Below are 19,944 nucleotides of genomic sequence, written 5' to 3' on the forward strand. Positions count from 1 at the left end.
TGTATATCAGGGTTTACTGACGTCTGTGAGGATGGCAATACCCTTTTGTTAACATCAACTCAAAAGAAAGCTAAATCCTTAACTGGTCAAACTGTTAAAATTTTAACTTAACTGTTTTACAAAACTTTCAAAACTAAATGTTCAAAAGTATATATTATAACAATAGACTACCCTAGAATAAATACAAAGGTCAGCACATTGCTCGATTCCAGTATTATTTTTTGTTAGGGTCAGAATCTCTTCCCCACTCTTCATCTCAACTTAGCTTTGGAAAAGTTTTTTCCAACAGATAATTCCACATCCTCTCACGCTGCATTTTTCTGTGGAGCTCTTCAAGCAAATTATAGCCCTGTATTTAGTCTGGGGACCATCTATTATTCTATATTGTATATATTTCCTACCTATATACACATTGTTTCAAGAAAAATAATCAATTAAGACTTTAAAAGACATTTAATGGATGGAACAAATACCATCTTTTTAATATTTCTGCTGGGTTGACTCATATAAAAAGAATTCAGTTTCACTGTCAATCCAAAATATACTTTATCTCATTAATGATTATTCTATGAGACGTCTGAATTGTCATTGGGCTACTTATAAATGCAATATTAAAGACAAACAAAATTTTATTCATTCAGACAATGACATTTAAAATGATATTAGATTTGTGTGAAGGTTTTAAAATATAAATCTTCTTTGTACAGCCCATTAATATATTATGCTTCACCGAAGTAACATAAAAATATATCTTTAAATTGCTCTGTTATTTCTCATAAAAACCAGGGGGAATGTTTTATACCAGATACTGCCAAATATTTGTGTTCCCTAAAAGAAGGTATCCCCCAGAGGGGGGCAAAACAGAATAGTGGTGCATTTTCCAGCTGTCAGACAGAAGAAGTCCCTTTCAGTAGGAACTGCACTGGAAAGAGGAGGAATTGATCTCGGGCTGGGGACAGGGACAAGAGGGGGACAACAGCCTGCTCTGCCTCAGCAAGCCAGGAGTCTGGGAAAAGCATCTCGGAAACCAAACCAGATGGAAAAGAGCAAAATGCCCCGTCACTCATGTCTGCTATGCAGGCATGGGATGCACAGAAACAGCAGTTTTGTCATGTCACTGGCCTGCAAGGGTGAAAACAGACAAAATTAAACCAGAGTGCAGCTCTCATTATCTGTGCAAGCCAACTGCTTAGCTGCTTGCTGATGGCAGAGAGGATTATCTGTGAAATCACGAAGCCACAGAGAACTTCATTTTTTTTTTTTTTTTTTAGAGGAGTAAAAAGTTCAGCAAAACTTCTTCTTGCCAATAATTCACATAATTCAAAGGAGCTGGATTTTGTCCTCTTCCTGCCCCCAGAGAAATAAGGGCTGCAAATGGAGTTAACACTGACAGTGCTAACGGGAAAGCAGAGCCACACGACTCTTCCCCAGCCAGCAATTCTTCTAAGATGTCTCAGCTCTGACTGCAATTTTCAGTTCCTCCCATCTCGGGCTGATACTGCCAGATGTTACAAATCACAGCACAGGTGGGGATTGAGGAAAAGGGCAGGGAAGGATTTCTCAGATATATCCCACTATCCATTACAGAACATGACAAAACCACAGTTTTATCCTCAGTGCTACCTGGGAAATTATTCTAAAGCCAGATTTTCTGCAGTGAAAGGGTAGTGCATTAAACCATGTATCAGCTGCTCAGAGAGTAATAAATATTGGCAGATTATAGATTCTTTTCCCTGGTTGTAGGAAGAGGCCAACACATTTTTCATTAAAATCCTATTCCATCTTAGAGTGGAAGTCTGATGTGCTGCTCTAGTGCAGTTGGTGTTCTTCCACAGGGAAGCAGGATGGTGCTGAACACACAATTCTGTTCATCCCCTTCACAAGCTTTCCAGCATTTTCCTCACTGAATACATGTACTAAGCCTTCTCAATCACACTACTCCAAGAGGCATTTTAGCTTTCCCCTTTTAGGCAGGAAAGTGACAGGAATGTGCCGACAAAAGGACTCGTGCAGTACTTGCACAGCCCATGAAAATCTGCCTTTTTTTATAAAAACCTAGAAAAAACCTTTAATTCTAACTAGTAACTCATAACTATGGCTAAGAATTCTGAGGAAGGCATTTGTTGAGAGCAGGGCAAGGAAGAAAAATAGATTTTACACCACTATTCTGGCAGGACCACAAACAAGATTTAAAAATAACAATACAAATTTTGGAAGCACTAAAAAATACATTTCAGTGCACTTCAATTATTAACACTGACGCAGGCTTTCCAATATGACGAGCTAATACCTTGGACGGACTGCTCCACTTCTTAAAAGTTATTCTTAAAATTTCACAAAACATATTAAAACATTCAAAAAAAAAAAAAAAAGAAAAAAGTACACTGTCTCTATGCTCAGGCTTCAAAAAAATAAGGATTATTTTACAGGGAGGGAGGAAACGCAGCATTACCACCACCTAGGCTGTACGCTTACACTTTATGTTATACCAAAAGCTTGCAGATCCAAATAAGACTCTGATCAAAGAGTACTCATAACTTAATCTGATACATACAGAAACGTCTTGTACAAATTACAACCCTTCTAGTTTCCTTGTGACAATCTACTGTAAAGCAAATTTTATCTACATGTATTTTAAATAACATCACCAGAAAAATAAAAAGTTTATCAAATGAAAACATTTCAATTAGACCATGCTTTTGTTTTTTAAAATCATGCTCAATTTATACAGTAGTGAAGTTCATACTCATTTTTCTTTTTTTTTTTTTTTAACAAAGATTCAAAACCGCTGATTGTAAACTCACTGAGGAGGCTGCAGTTTATTCTGGCTCTTTTTTGATTGTTCGCACTTTTTCCAGAAGTCCATGCACTTCTCCATTCACACCACCGTGCTGATGAGAGGTGTTACTCCCCATATGGCTGTTGTAAGGGCTTCTCAAGTTACTAAAAGGAGTTTTGAGCTCCGGCTCAGATGTCAACTCCTCTTTGATTGTAACGCGAGTCGAGCTCTCGGTAAATGAAGGCTCATTCCAAATTTCTTTGTCGTGTGCTTCTTGGCTGCTGACAGAGCTGCCACCTTTCTGTAACATGTAGTACAATATCGGGTTGGTTTTGGTCAGTCTCGGGGAGTCTTTCTCGTAATCATTCTTGTCCATGCCCGTGATCACCCATCTGATGGGGCCCTTCTCACTGGGCACGGAGCACATGCTCAGCTGGTCGGGCTCCAGCCTGGACACCGTGCTCCCCAGGTGTTCGGGGAAGGGGGAGCTGGCCGGACTTTTGACTGCTACGGGGTACTGAAATGTTCTGTGATCTACACAATTGTTCTGCTGCACGGGGCTTCCCACCAACGATCTTACTGAAGAAATGGTGAATTCAGGTTTATTGACTGTTGCACTGGTTTTGCTTCCTTTTTTCTTGCCCTCTGTTAGTATGTTATTCCTATGTTGTGACAGATCTCTCTCACAGTTTTCTGAGAGAAGCAGCTGTTTCAACACATTAAAGCCTTTACTATCTCTAGACCAACTCCTATTTTCAGTTTCACTATTTGAACCATGACTTACACCGTATTTAAATTCAGCATCACTTCTGCTGAATTTCAGTTCTTGCTGGTTCAGCAAAGGCCCGTACAGCGCCTCGGTAGGAGAAGCGTGATTGTTTCCAGCATCAGACACATTACTTTTCATCTTTTTTAATGGGCTTTCCAAAGGCTCAGCATGAAGCTTCCTCTTCTTCGGTACTGTGCAAAGACTCTTGGATTCGAGGTGTGTCAGCTCGTTGTTTCGGTGACTCCTGTCAGGCTCATCTGCAGGGTAACTGTCTTGATTCTGTCTCAGCAACCTACTTAGCAGACCATTTTTGGAAAAAGAGAAATCTTGAGGTGAAAGAGGCTCAGATTTCACCTCCTCGGATGCTGGAGAAGCAGCTGTGTTTCTCTGCAGTGAATGAGCAAACCCTTGGAATTTGTTAACCTTGCATTCTCTTACTTGTTGTGCATTTGAATTATAAGGAACATTTGATTCGTCAGATGGTTCCGTTTTTATTTTCACCGTCAATATTTGCTCATTCAAAGCCTTGTCTGTCTGTTCTTGAGAACTTTCATCTCTTAAAAGCACCCTCTCTTTCTTTTCACTTTTACCTTTATTGGGAGTTCCCAGAAGCAGCTGAAGGACAGTGCGCCTTTCAAGGAGATTTTCTATTTCCGAACCTGGAAGTCCTTGTTCAGCGGGTGCGGGCTGACAACTGAATATTTTGTTATTTTCTTCATGCATACTCAATTTATTCGTAAGCAGAGGGCTGTTCAATCTATCAATCAAGCCCACAGGTTTGTCCATGTTCCCTGCCAGCAGCTGTTTGCTAGCTCTTTGTTCCTCACTCGACATGGAACTCTGCATGCCGCACTGAGCCAGGTTCTGCAGCAGCTTGCTGGCGCTGAACGCCGACGAGTTCTGGGGACTATCAGTCCTGCTCAGCTTAGCTCCTTGAATTTCCTTGCTTTTGGACAGGTCTATCAAGTGCTTAGATGCAGAATTCATCAGTCTGTCTGTCTGGATGCTGCAGGCATAGGGCGGCGAGCTGCGCTTGACAGCCATTGACTGGTGAGAGAGGTTTATAGGAGAGTCTGCTTTTGTGGAAGCCAGCAAGGGCGGAGTGCTTAACGGAGTCATGCGGTTGGCACTGGGACTGTCAGCAACAGGAGTCCTTTTCCCAGTCTGTACAGTGAATTTTGCCACATCAGCTGTACTGTGTGGTCCCTGAGGATCGTTACTCTTGTCTACCTGTTCTTCACTCTTATGCCCAAGTAACAGCTGCAGTAGTGTTACTTTCTGGTGGGGATTCAGCTTAGAAGCTTTCGGAGTGTCTTTCTCCTCCTTGCTCTCTGGACAGGAAATTTTTGGATCCCAGTTACGAAGCAAGGACTGAGTGAGGTTATCCAGCGATGCAGGTGGACCTGCATCTGGCTTATCTGTCCTCTGTTTAAAGGATAGGTCTATAGGAAGACAGTTAGAATGGGAGCTTTCGTCATCACTGCTGTCTTCTGTAAAACTGGGATTGTTGTCTGAATACTCATCAACAGTTGTCGGTGTGCTGCTGTCTTCAAAAATGCTGGCTCTCTCACTCTGCTCACGCCCTTTCACGTGCTTGGTGGTGTTCTGGCTTTTCAGCAGATGTAAGAGCAAGCTGTTGCTGGGAGAGGTTTTCAGGTTACTCCTTTCCACAGTACTTTTGTATCCCACAGTTTTGGGAGGCGAGTGCATGATTCCCACCGAACTCTGAAACGGTGCCACGCTGCCTTTGCTAGGGACTGCTTTGGGGGACGATCCTGCCTGACCATTGAGATGGCTTGTCATTCCTTTGGCCAAACCAAATTGGCCCATGTCCTTCTGAGCGCTCTCCTGCAGCCTGGCCATGGCTGCAAGCCTCTCGCTTGCAATCTGGTTGGCATTTTGTGCTTTTAGAGCGTGTTCCCTGGAGTACTGCTGCAAGTGGGCCTCGCTGGAGAGCAGCAGGGCCAGCTGGCTGCACGCCACGCTGGGCTTGGGCGAGGCAGCAGGGCTGGATCGTTTCTCCACCATGCTTGCAACAGCTTGTAACCTCGCAGCACACGACAGGGGCTCGTTCACCACCTTGGGGCTGCCCTGCACCGCATGAGGAGATTCTATAAACCTCTCTTTGGGCAGGTTCTTGGTGATGTCAGGCAGGCTGTTGTCCAGCTTCTGATCTTTTGCTTTGCTCTTCTTCAGCAGAGTCTTCAGGTGGCTGGATGCAACACCATAGCACCTTAAATCTTTCTCCACTTGCAAAGAATCATGGCTAAGAGAATAGCCCTGCTCCTTAAGACTCTGTCTAATCTGCTGTGACAGAGCAACACTCTGCAGCCTAGAGCTGAATGACTGAAGCAAAGAGGCAAGTAATGTGCTATCCTGTTTGCCTTTAGGCACATTTTCAACCATGCCAGCCAACAAAGCTTCCTTTTTTCCATCTAAATCCACGATGGAATCAGACAGCCGCCTTCTCTTTGCTGCATTCCAGTCTTCTGAAGACTGCAACAGTCTTGCTTTTTTGAGGTGCAGCATGCCGGATCCCCGATACGTACTCGTGTTGAGAACTGGACCATTACTCTGACAGCTGGGAAATATATTTCCTGAAATCTTAAAGTTTTGATCCTCCCCACTATGCCCAGTGGACTTTTTGTCAACTGCAGTACCTGAGCCTCCTGCTGCTTGATGCATTAGTAATCCCTCTAGGTAAGTTAGAACAACAGAATCCTGGTGCATCTCAGAGCCAAGCTCTTCTCCATGAGTCATGTTCAATAAAAGTTTCAAAAAGGCTCTGTTTCTGTTCACTTCAAAGGCTAGTTTTGCTCAATCACGATGCAGGGTTAATAACAGGTAGATGTCTACAGTGTTTTCTTAGAGACCTTCAGAAACAACAGAAAATGTATTATACTAGGCAGGCTTCTCCCAGTGTACACTGTTTGATGAGCCAGGTTTCCAATCATAGCAATCCTCAGCTGAGATCTAGGATATTTATGGACGATGTCTAGGAGAACACTCAAAACATGGTTTCACAGAAAAACAGTTCCATCAAATATTTGCTGCCTTCTTGCTTCTGGAGGCCAGCTTGCTTTTCTTCCTTTTCCATCTCCACCAAGCACATAAAATTCCTAAGTCAGAAACACAAAACAGAAAGAAAACATTTAGGATTAAGATATGATTGCATAAAACATTTTTTCCTTAAAAGAAAATCCAAACCCAACCCCCCATGCACTGTCTTAGGCAGAGATTCAGGATACATAAACAACACATATTCCAGAAGAAACTAAAAATCAAATAAAGAACAAAATACATGGTATCCAATTCAAAGAACATTGTGAAAACAATTCTGAGATGAAGTTTTACACAAAAATTAAGCTTACTTATCGTAAGCACAGCTACTACAAGCTTTCACTGAACTTTACTATTCTGCAGCTAAAAATAAGGAACAGCAAACCTGAAGGAAAATCTGAAATCACTCTGAACACAGTTTAAAAAAAATCAATTGAATTTTACTTCAGAGTTGCATGAACTTTTCTTCTGTAAATGTAAATACACAGGACATGCAGCCTTATCACTCTTAAACTGAACTAATAGGAAAAGGCAGGCCTAAAGTCAATGTTTAATTTCAGGTTGCATATGTTCTGAAATAACAGAACAGACAGCACCATATATATGATACATTTCTGTTTGGCAGGTGGATGGTATTGCTGAAAGTAGAAACAAAGTTGTTAGCACTGCCCAATGCACCAATGCAAAATCCAGTATGGTAACACAACAGGGGTGAAATCTGCTGTTCTTACAACACCCAAACACCACAAATTATTAGGACAATCATGTGATAAGAGTGGGGAAGAGGTTGCTTATGCTACTGATGCAACATAAATCCTGGCATCAAAATCCTCCCTTCCCTGGAGGATTTTCACCTTTGCATTATTTCTGTACATGAAACACACGATGCCAAAACTAAACCAAACCAGTTCTTCCCTGAAGTCTTGTTATTCTTCCAGAGCATGTAATATCTCTACTAAATACCTCCTTGGATGGGGCAGTGTGGAATAAAAAGCTGTTTTAAAATGCACAGCAATGCCACTTGTGCTGGATGCATCCCTGCAGTTTCACTCACAGGGCTGGTCAATGGCAGCAGGAACATTTCAGTCACCACACCTCAATAATGAGACCATTACACCACACATGCATCCTCCTTCACTCACTCAGCACTAAACTGGCTAAATAAATATTCAACACAAGCAAAGGTAAGTGTCCTTCTGCATACTGAACTCTCTAATTTGCTTTCATGGGCTAAAACTCCATTGAAAATTTGTATTTACAAGTTTAAAAGGGATGTACACAGATGAAATCCTTGCCTCCTCAAAGTGAATGAATATTTTATGATTGATTTCCCAGAAGCAAGTTTTAAATTCAAAACCTACAGGCAAATAGAAGTCAGAAAATAATCAGATCTTAAAAATGTAAAGAATAAGAACTACTAAATAGCTGTAATATTAACTGTCCTTAATCTCCCTGGGCAAATATTTCCTTCCTTGGTTTTAAGTCATCTAGAAAAACTCTAAAAATGGAGATATCTTAAAAAAAGAAGCCAAAACCAAACCCAAACAAAAAATCTAACCAGTAGTGCATTGTAAACGTGTGTATCTATGCATTTAAATATCAAATGCAAAGCTGTTAGCTATTATTGAGGTCTCAGTACTTCTCTCAGAAATACATTAACCAGCATTTTCAGATTTACCTGTGGAAGACACAGTGCTCCTTCAAACATGCAAGAACTTAAATGTGGATTCAGCTAACTGAAAATGACTGATCATCTTACTGCTCCTTCAAAAACCTCTGTACCTCTGAGTGGGCTTTTACAGTTTCAACCCAAAAAAAGAATAAAAGTCACAAATAACAAATCCCTAAAAAAAAAACCCAAAACCCCAAGATTTCCAATAAAACTATTAAATATTCAGCTACAGGAACAGCAATACAATTCGACTAATTTCCTCAAATATTTGGGAACACACTTTATCTGGAGAATATATTTTTCCAGCTTCCAAAAGTATTGCACTGAAGACAATAAAATTGAAATTATGTCAGGATTTCTGACAATCTGGTAAAAGCAAGGCTTACAGGACACCCTTAAGGTACAGCCCCAAACAAAAGCATCACTAAGCCAATATTCAATACAACTTTACTCACACCTTTGGGTACTTCAAAAGAGACAATGCATTTATGCAAATCCCTCAGGTACTCCAAAAGCCTCTTGCAGGAGATGACACTTGTAGCCAGTACAGTTTATATACAATAAATATTCTAAGAAGTGTTCTGCTGCCTTTTTCATTTTATTCTTTTATTTTAATTACCCAGTGCTAGGGAAATACTGATAAATTTAATGAAATCGGGTTGCTGCAAAGAAGCTTCTTTAAAGATAATGAAATCTAGAAAGCACTTGACACATTAGAACAGGACATCAGCAATGCTTTTAAAAAGCCTCTTTTGATTTAGGGCTGTAACAGATCTTACAGTGCTAAAATCTCGCATGACAATGTTCATCTGAGGTGTTGTCATGACAAATCCAAAGCAGCTTTGGAAATTAATGCTCAGCAGGACACTAAGGCGACCATTCAGCTACCTTCTAAATACATACAAAGTGTATAGAAGAACTTCCCAGGACCCACTGAAATGTTAATATTTTTTCTTTAAATTAAATATTTAAGAAATTACCAGAGCAGTGCTAAGGAAAAAGAAAAGAAAGTTAAAAGAAAAGGCAGAAGAGAGAGAAAGGAGAAGTCACCCACCAACAAATTTCTTATTTCCCAGCAAGGGCCGAAGCAACTGCTAAGATCTGAGACTCTCTAGACCTAAATATGATATTTAATTACTATGAAAAAATAAATTGCTAAGTTCATGAGTTCATGTGCTTTCCTGACCACAACTACTGTAAATGCAGTCTTTTTTTTGTCACTTCTACTGTTTTCTCCCAGACATCTGTGCCATAAGAAATAAAGCAGATTGTTGTGCAGAACCTCCAGGAGCAGCAACCCAGCTCATTAAGCCTCATATTTACCTAGACAAAACCAAAGCAGCAGCAGAATCCAGAGCACAAACGCTGTAACCTGGTGAGACACTCCCCAAGTGAAGCACACCATGAGAAATCAGTTCTTCAGCCTTTTAAAGTGTGCCTAAGGAGAAGCTGTAGGCAGTATAGGGAAAATAAGGGAATATTAAAATGTTCACTGAACTGCATACATCCAGAAAATTAATTCCACTTTTGCAGTTGTTGAAGTTTTTCTTTGTTTATTTGCAAACTATAAATATATTTATCCACCACAAAGGATATTATTGATATATGTTGTTATTACTTAAAAGGAATAATAAAAACAAACTTCAAGATCCTTTGCTTACCACATATTACTGCTGTAGAAGATAATGAAATCTGAGAACACAGCTTCTAATATGTTAAAGCACAACAGAACCAATTGCTTTTTGCTCCTGAATATTTGTTTTTGATTTTTAACAAATTTTTTGAATGAATGAAAACCTCAACTGCAAACCTGATACTCTAAACAAACAGCAGACTTTTAGTTCACCGAATAGATATTTCCTGCTATTTTAGAAATTCTGGACAGTTCACAATTTAACTAGCAAAACCACATTTGTGAGACATTTTCCCAATATCTCAAACCAGCATTTGCAGTTAAATCCTTTTGCTAAATGGAACCGAGAACCACAGTAAATTAACAACACTAGACAAACATAATTTGAGTACAAGGGTTACATAATCTATTAGGTAATTCAAAAAACTTGGTATTATCAAGGTGTCTTCTTCTGAAGTTTCAATTCAAGAGTGTAGGAAAAAATCTTACAGAAACCATTAAGGTATTCATTTAGGAAACTGGCAATGGCCAGCAGATTGCCCACATGAACATTTATTAGAAGACACATTACCCAAACTCATGCACATTGTTAGAATGATTAATAGAGGTGGAGATTATTATATGTTCACACAGATAAAACATTTTTATTAAGTACAATTTCAGAGTTCTTTCATGACTATTAAACTCCTGTAGCAATTTTATGTTCCCTTTTTAAGCTGGGATGAATCAAAACATGCATTTGTAAAGCTAAAATCAGACTAGTCTGAGAAATAAAAATCTTCAGTTATTTAATAAATTTGGTGTTGGAATACTTAGCTACTACTGGAAGAGCCAGAAAAAGCCTCTTACCAGCCTCACTGACTTCCTATTCTCATATTCCCAAGTGCACAGGCTCCAGCCCACCACATCAGCCAATGGCCCAGACTGTCATTTTAATTATTACAGATTTGAGGAATGCAGTACAGTGATTACAGTGGCAGCTTGGGATCCAGGGGTCCAATTACTCACTGTGCTGCAGACAGGCTGTCTGACTTCTGGTTTTACTTCTCTGTACCCTGTTTTCCCAGATGGAGTAATAATAGATGGGAACTTCAGAAAGACAATTGAGGATAAATACATTAAAGGCTGTGTGTTACTCAGCAGCTCCAGTACCAGCACTAAGTACCTAAAACACAGGATTTTAAGTGATTCCTCATCCTTATGGCTGCCTGCAGTGAAATGCTGAAAAGCACAATGAAATTAGGATCTCAAAAAAAAAAATCCTGGATGCACTGGGAATTGCAGCAGAATCTTGCAGTGAACTAAGAATGAGTGGGGGTAATGAGACTTGCTGTCCTAGAATAATTTTGTTATTAAGCTCAATTTGCACACCTTTGATTTTAGCAGGAAGGATGCTTTCAGAGTGCTGGTAAAAAGCACTTCTGTCTTCAGTTGGCTCTTTTTGCAAAGGTTCTGAGCAGGGAAACAGCCCTGATCAACAACCCCGGCACCAAATGCACAGAGCTGCACAAGAGCAGGTACTTCAATGGCACTTGAGCACGTGCTTTAAGAGAATCAAGTGTTTAAGTGCTTTGCTTTCCAAAATCCACGCTTTATTTGTGTCAGAAATCTGTTCAGATGAATGGAGCAGCTGAGACCTCTTCACAGTTTTGATTCAGGCAGCCAAGACATTTTGAAGGTTCCTTTTGCAAATGTAATTTGGAAAAAGACAAAAAGAAAAAAAAAAAAAAAAAAAGAAAGGCAGAAATGATCAGATGGGGGAGCAAAACTCAGCAGTAAGTGGGTGAATTCTCCCACACCTGCACTCCAAAGAACTTGGGAATCCAGAAGCTTATTTTTTTACAACTAATTCATTTAAATGAAATGAATCAGGCTGCTCTCCTACAACTGCAGGGTATCGGTTTGAGAAAGCAAAAATAAGCTTCTTCCCAGGAGCCTGGCACATAATTCACTGCTCCTAGGCCTGCTGACTGACTCCAAAAGACATTTTAAACATGGGAAGGACAGCCTATCCCTTTCAGACAGCTCAGGCAGGAGAGGGCACATGAGGAATCGAGTTGCTGGCAGGAGCTCCTGCTGCTGCCAGGAATTCTGAAGAGGCTCCCGAGACTGTGACCCCACCGGGGCTGGCATTCCCCATCCCTGGCTGGGGCTGTTCCCTCCAGGCTGGCACGGAGCACACGGCAGCGCCGCTCCCTCTGTGAAACACCCCTTGGATAATGCAGGATTAGCAGCAGCCACGGCTTCACAGCCAAATTCTGCACCAGCACGGCAGTGGAAAAGCCTTTCCCCTGTGTTTTGTTAAACTGTGTGCTGCCAAACCCAGCTCCGACCTGACTTTGGGTTTTAGACAACAGAAAAGGTGTTTTCTTCACTATGGGGATGGGGCAGCAGCAGGATGGGGTGTGTAGAAGGAATCAGACCCAAACCAGCATGATCAAACCTTCTGATTATTTTAGCAGTTTCAGAAATGGCATTTTGAAAAATACTAGATCAAACCAATTCTGTAAGAGATGATGAAACAGTTCAAAAGAATGCAATATCTACCGTTTTATGAAAACTCTAAGTAACTGAATTGCAGTTCACCCACAAATCCTCAGTAACTGAATCTTTAAGTCACACAAAATCGACAGAAACACAGAACCAAGAGCACAGCAGGCACAAGACACAGTTTCTCCTCTGAGAACAAGACCTGACAGACCACTGGACTGAAATGTTAGAAAACCTACAACTGAGTTGGGAAGAAAATACCCCAACAGTTCTCGTGGTAGAGACCATTTAAATTTACTCGAGCTTTTAAGAGACCACTAAAACGTAAATGCTGATTACTCTTGTTAATAGCAGAGCCAGAGGCACATAAGGAAAGGGAGGCTGTTCCTACACATTCCATTTGGGGCGTGGAAAGGGGGATTCAGCCACCTCATCTCAAGTGTCCCTCCACTCCTCAGATTTCACATGGGATTCTCCAGTGCGGGAATCTGTGACTCACTCCGACCATGGAACACCACCCCATGACAACAACGAGGAGCTTTGGGATAGTATGTAATGTATATCAAGGGGGAACACGACATTTCCAGCATGTGCTGGAAGGAGGTGTGGAAATGTCAGGGAGATTTCCATTCCCACGCAGAGGGGGCTGCCTGGAGAGGCAGCAAGGCGAGGCTGTGCACCCTGCCAGGAGAGGCAAGCAAGGAGGAACACTTCAAACTCTGTGAAAAAGCTTTGCTCCGTGGAAAACACAAGTTCTGAGCACTGCTGGCTACACTGAGACTCATCCAGTGCTGGTTCTCAAGCCATCTTCTAGATCGTGGTGCACAGCTTGGAGAAGGCCACAGGCAGACATTTCTCCATAAGTTACATTGGTTTTATATCTTACTTCATAAAGCTACCAGTAAGGAAAGGGAAAGAATCTGAAAATGAAAATAAAAAGAACTAACAAAAAGCCAAACCAACCAAGCAAAACCCTACCTAAGAAATAAAAAAATCCCTCATCCAAGACAATCCCAAACCTAACGAAACCCCCAAAAGAGATGAAGTACATGGGAAGGAGGAAATGGGGAGCAGACAATTGCCATTAAAGTTGAGTTTGTGAAAGCCTTAGGTTCACCTCTCCAAGGTTTACAGGTACACTTAAGCACCATACACAGCTTAATCCAAATGTGGCCTGCTCATCAAAACCTCCTGCTGCAAAGTTCAGAGATGAAAATGCTTGGCCATTTTTCATGCTGTGACACTCTTCCAGCAATAGCTCAGCCTACCTTAAGTACATATTTCTTATTCTAACAAGCACAAGAACAGAGCATCACAGAAATGATCACTCCTAGATACAGAATACCCCACGCTGTTCATATAATTTGCTGGTGTTTCACAGACATTTCAGTCAATTCCTTACTCAGACTCAGGCTCATGTATTTATTCTTACAAATAGTACTGGAGGAATATTTATATTTTGTTCTCTAATGGCACTGTAAAGGACATCTTGGAGTTCACTTGTTGATTATGGCCTGCTAACACTCTAGGCATGAACTCAGAAACACACTCTCTGCCAAGCTTTTGCTAATCGTAGGGAATGAGGAAGAACAGACATTCAACTTAGGGACACCACCTGTGAAGGAATCAAGTATTTGACACCTAAACCTATCCCATGAGTCACTGCTCAATGGTCTTCTGCTGCTGAAAACAAAAAGGGCAGAAACTAAAAGATAATGCAGAGAAGTTACACCCCCATCACACATCCATTAAGGACAGGGATCCAGAAATAGCACGTATCACTGAATCTCAACTAACGTGGGAAAGGGTGTTGATCCAAGCTCAGAAATAGTGAGCAGAAAGGCTATTGGCTAATTGAGTCTTCTAATTCAAGAGACCAAGAGCAAAAAATATACGAAAATCTACACAAAGACTTGTTTTCAGAGCAGAGGAGGACAATATACAACATACAACAATATATATGCCCCTTCCAGTGTTTGGTAAACCACTTGCCTATAAATAAGCAATTAAAAGGAAACTCAAACAGATTTCCATTCCCCCTGACACCTACAAAACCAAGTCACTGATTATGCATTTAACTCTACATCAGCTCCCCAGGAATGAAGTGTGATTAATATACACTGAAGAAATCAATGTCCTCTCCTGGGTAATGCTTTTGAGTTATGATCAATGCATGCAGATAATGCATTTCCACACAACTCTGACCTCCTGCTTGTTGGAGGGATCTAAAGATACAGGCATTTACTGATAGCAGTGACCTAAAATGGTGTATTTCTTGGAACAACTATGTTAGGTGGTTTGGCATATGTTAAGTCACTTTATGTTATTTTAACCAAGAATGGGTTTCAGATGTCAGAGTGCAACAAAGGACTAAAAAGTAATGTACAGTATTTTATTGACAGTAATAGCTATGTTTCATTTGGGACCAAGCATTTCATGGCTATGAATGAAAGCCACTTTGTAGAGTTCTCAACAGAATAGGTTTCAGCTAGCTGAACACAAATACATAGGAATTCCAGGCAAGGTGAAATACAGGATCACAGTCACATAGCATTCAACTACATGTAAAACCCCCATAAAACCATGTTAGAGACCCAGATGATTTGTGGTTTGGGTTTGTTTGTTTTTAAAGTGAGTGGAGGGGACACTACAGCTTCTGTTTTAATAGGAGGTTTCAGCTTATTGTGGATGATGTTTACAGTGGTTGTTGTGGACATAGAAAAGGTTCATATATCTACATTTAAGTGTGAAAGGAAAAATCTGCATTAGCAAGATGGTATCTACTAGCTCAGTTCAATTTTTTTTTTTTTTCTCTCCAAAACAGCAATGAAGCGAAGCAAAATTCAAGAGAAAATGTAAGAACCAGCCTTAGTGAAACCTTGGGAGAAGGTTTGGGAGAAGAGGCTCACAACATCCTGTAAAGATAAAAGGACAAAGAGTCCTTATCAGGATGCCAGAGTTAATCTAAAAACATTCACAGCATAAATCCCTAAATAAAATGTTAAAAGGACTTGGACATATAAATGTATACAGACGATCATCTGACCCTCACACATAAAGAACAGGACCTCACCTCTAGCCATGAGTCAAATGAAAATAATTAAAATACCAACTTAACTCAAAACCAGTGAAAATAACATTTACTGCCACAAAGGCATTGCAAAAACAATGGATAGCTGGTAAGGGGAAGTGTTTAACTATCCTTCACTGTAAGGACATACACTTTGAAATAATTTCCTAAAGTTTATGTTGATAATGGTGCCATGCATTTCAAGAAAATAATATGCCATCACAAATTTGTGGAAAGGAAACATTTGATATCTGTTTTTAATGAGTTCTTCACGGAGAAAACAACTGCAATAGCAAAAAAAATAAAGCTACTTATTATTATTGCTTGTTCCATTACTGTCAAGAGAGTTAAAACACTCTATTATGCCAAATAATACAAAACAAAGTAACATAGATGTGTGACTGATTTTAGAGGAAAGCATGTGATTTTCTACATAAAATAACATTAGCCCAGAAATAAAAGACCTGTTAAAAATAAATCTATTACTCCATACTTGCACACAAGTATTAGCTAATTTGGGACCCTATTTCACAACGCCCCTGAAACCAACAACCTCACTAAGGCTTTATGAACCCACATGCCCAAAGTGCCAGCGTTACACCAACCACCTCTGCTGCCCTGTTTGCTCGTGCTCAAAATAAGGGCTGTGCTCAAGAATCTGCTGAGCGCACGTGGCACAAAGCTCCTGCAAGGCAAGCCAGGCTGAGGAGCTCGTCACAGTCCAGAGAAACCCCACAGATCCTGCCAAGGATCTGTTTTTGCACTTCTCCCCGTGGAAACATGGGATTACAAGTGGCATGAGGCAGGACAAAGAGCAGGGACTACTTTCAGTGCTGAACCTCACTCAACGACAAACTAAAGCACAGCCACTGGTGAGATGGCTGGAGAGAAAACCCCATCTCCATGCAGAAGGTCCATGCTGAATTTAGAAGAGTTTATTGGTGAGCTAAAGATGTCTTTGTCAGAATCATTTCCCAAGAACAACAAAGTCAATGTCTTCACACCCACTGAAATTTTAAAAGATGACTGAAAACTTTACTGACCCAAATATTTTAATTTTTATATTTTACTAAGGTACCCTGTGAAGCTGGAGTTTAAATCCTATTAAACTGAACTTAGTTTGTCCATCCCTAAAATAGATTTGACATACAAACACAAACACAAGGTCAAGGTCACAGATCAGCACGAAAGATTACAAAGAGGACTGATGTAAGAGCTGGCATTTGATCAAAGCTCCTGGATGCATCTTTTTTTTTCAGACTTACCAGAAATACCACTACACTTCGTTTTCTTCACATTGCTACACTGCATGTTTTAAGCATTCCCTACATTTAAGAGCAGCTGCTCTGTCCTTATTTATTTTGATAAGAGCTATTAGGCAGCACAGCAAATAAACTAAGGAAAAGCTCTTATGTTAAATGAAAAGGAAGTGAAAGATACTTTTTGCCATCCTTTTCCCTCTATTCAACCATTGCTAATACACATTACATTACAAATTAAATTGTAAAACCCACTCAGACACATAGCAAGACCTGTGCTAAAGAATCAGGACCTCAGGTTTTAACTTGCAGCAGTTCAAGACATTTATCATATATAACAATTGTATATTTGGGTGTGCACTTCCAAGCGCAACACTTGATTATTTATCCTAATTATCTGTGTGCACAGCATATATTTCTCAATTAACAAAAAAAAAACCTCAAGGTCTGTGCAGAACACAATCAAACTAACCTCTTCTGTAATCAGGACAACATTTACCTCCTAGAAAGACTCTCTAATGCTGAAGGCTGAGTAAGTGAGCAGATTAAACACAGTAGCAACAGTTGAAAGACTCATTAAAACTCAGCTGCTGAAAATAGTCAGCAATGAAAGTAATTTACTGATCTATCCATCCATCCATCCACGCACTGATACATTCTCCAAGCTTTAAACACATGCAGGAGATATTCAGCTTGCAGGTCACGTCTGCCACACGCACCCTCCTGATGCCTGAACACGAGCAAGAGGTGCCTGGGGTGACACCACGGCATTCAAAATGCACTGCTGGCACAAAGTTTACATGCTCATTGTAATAGGCAGCAATTTAAAGAATAGTGTGGCTTGTACTCTTCATTCTTAACCCCCCCTCTCAACACCAGCACTGCTCTGATGTTAGTCTAGACACGAGTGGGAGCAATTTATATTTAGACAGAGAGATGTCTATAACTACGACTGCCTGTGTTAATATTAAAGCTTTTACTGGAACCCATTTGGGGTGACCTAGCTCACTAGTATGTGGGCATCTTGGACATTGCCAGTAAAACCTTCACACCATCACATACCCTCCTGCACCTTGTTTCAGCTATTAAACTTTTGTTTACTGATTTTCCTCCATTTTTGCAGAGTTCGTACATTTGCAGCTCTCTGCCTGTATGACTGGGTTGTCTCAGCTACTAATGAAAAGGCCTCAAATGAAAAAAAGATAGGAAAAAAAAGGTTTAAAAACTTGTCTCCTTTTTGAAAATATCCTTCACAAGAATTAGGTTGTCACCCTTTTAAGGTATAGCACTGCCTGAGCTACTAGGGCCAGATACAAATCACTCCTGGAGCCTGGGATGCCAGCTTCTCAGCACTGTGGTATAGGTGCTTTTAACTCTGATAGTGACTCATCAGACCCTAAAACAGTCACTGGTTTAAGATCAAATTGATTTAAGTTGTAGACCTCAGGGCAGTACAATTCTGCTCTTCCTTAGTCCCCCTTCTGCAAGCGCTTTCAGCAAAATGGGAGAAAAGGGGAAGTTGATTATTTTCTTTTTCCAAGCCGAATTTCTATCCTTCCTAGTTTGTGAAAAGCTGATAAAGCTTCTCACTGCATTGAAGAGTTAGAAAGGGAAAATAAAAGAAAGTAAATCAGACAATGATTACAACAACCCAGCAGAAGATCCTTCCAAATCCACAAATCAGCAGCTTACTCTGACAACCAAGCACACATGAAAATGTGTATAGAGGACATTTCACAACTAAAAACATTGCTAGGAAACATATCATTATTAGCAGTACAGCTGCCCAAAATGTGAAACCCTACAGCAAGTTTATTTGGAGTCACATAGCTTTTTTTTAAAGTTTACAAACACATGAAAAAGCCTTTGCTTTAACTGAGCTGCATTACAGTGAGTAACTGTTCATTCAGTGTCACGGCAAGTCTTCTCTCAAGCTTATACTATAAAAACCCTCTTTAATCTTCACAACCAAACCTTTGATAAAACAAGCCAGCAGCCATTGTGGGTTTGGGTGATACAAGCTCACACTCTTTACACACAAAACCTGCAGAGGCAAGAGGTTTCTGCTTGTTCTGAACTTTGGATCAAATCCCCCATTTATTGAGCAGCAGGGATGTGCAGGCTGCTGTTAGCAGCCAGTGGTGCTTTTGGCTGTGACACCATGTAGAAAATATCTGCAATCCAGCTCTTATCCATTCCTCTTTGGAGAGCTGGAACAGGCATCTTTCCACACAGTGATCCAAATGGAAAGCACTTCAAGGGTGCTGTCTTTTAAAAGGGGGTAATGACAAACAGGAGCAAACAACCAGCCAATACAGCAACAACAATAAACATAACAGCTAGCAAAAAGTACTTCTGATCAATTCAGCAGTCAACAAGAGCCCACAACAATGGATTATGTTAAAGGACTGGATGGCTATTAAGCCCCAATTCTGTAAAGGTATGATTTTTACTAATTTTTTAGAAAAATTATTGTCCATAGTTACATTTAGATGTGTGAAACATCAAATAAGTTTCTGAAAATCTTAAAAGACCCTATTGATGAACAGTGTAGTAATAAGTTCTTGAACTTTGTACTTCCTTTTTACGTATTTTCCCTGATGTAAGTACACCTATGAATTTTAATGGGACAATAAAATAATGGCAAGGTTATGCACACATGCAGATCTGTGCATGAGAGCGGCAGCTAAATGATTAAAAAAATATTAAAAGCTACAGACATATGCATAGGACAGAGGGGTATCTACCATGCTAAAACCCAGTAACACATCACCAGTTTAAGCATCATGACTACTAAAAGCAAATTAGTTCACATTAAAATTTCAATATTCTTTTATCATTCCAGACACAGCATAGGATTTCCAAGATGTGCAACACCAGTTACCCCAGAGTTGCCATTCCTTCAAGTTGTTCAACACACAGCAACCACTGCAGGTGATTTGGTTTCCCACATGCTGGAAGTCTGGTATCGATTCATAATCAAATAAAATTTGTAACAATGAAAGGCAGCGGGAGGTAGGTGGTGAATTCCTCTCTGCAAATTTTGTCTCAGCCTTGGGGGAAATAACTCAAAATTACAGTTTTAATTTATTCACTTGATGAGTACTGAAGGAATGCAGTGAGAGTAGGGGAAGTTGTCATAACAAAAGGCCTAAAAGTCAAGAATCTAGCAAATAAACAGGTGAAACTGCACCAAAGCAGCTGAAGCCATG

The 19,944-nt window shown here is 40.3% G+C and overlaps 1 protein-coding gene across 2 annotated transcripts in view; it reads right to left on the minus strand.

Annotated features, from left to right (window-relative positions):
• Positions 1-1,261: 1,261 nt before the first annotated feature.
• NRIP1 (nuclear receptor interacting protein 1) overlaps positions 1,262-19,944 on the minus strand; it is a 69,826-nt gene continuing 51,143 nt past the window's right edge. For both annotated transcript variants that reach the window (XM_054270406.1, XM_054270407.1), the window contains one exon: positions 1,262-6,667. In XM_054270406.1, coding sequence (XP_054126381.1) covers positions 2,820-6,308 — 3,489 coding nt within the window. In that variant the 5' untranslated portion in view covers positions 6,309-6,667 and the 3' untranslated portion in view covers positions 1,262-2,819. The remainder of the gene's footprint in view (positions 6,668-19,944) is intronic.

This window comes from Melozone crissalis, unplaced genomic scaffold (genome assembly GCF_028551555.1).
Source record: "Melozone crissalis strain CALT ecotype California unplaced genomic scaffold, PUWL_Pcris_2 ptg000009l_1, whole genome shotgun sequence".
Classification (NCBI taxonomy): Eukaryota; Metazoa; Chordata; class Aves; order Passeriformes; family Passerellidae; genus Melozone; species Melozone crissalis.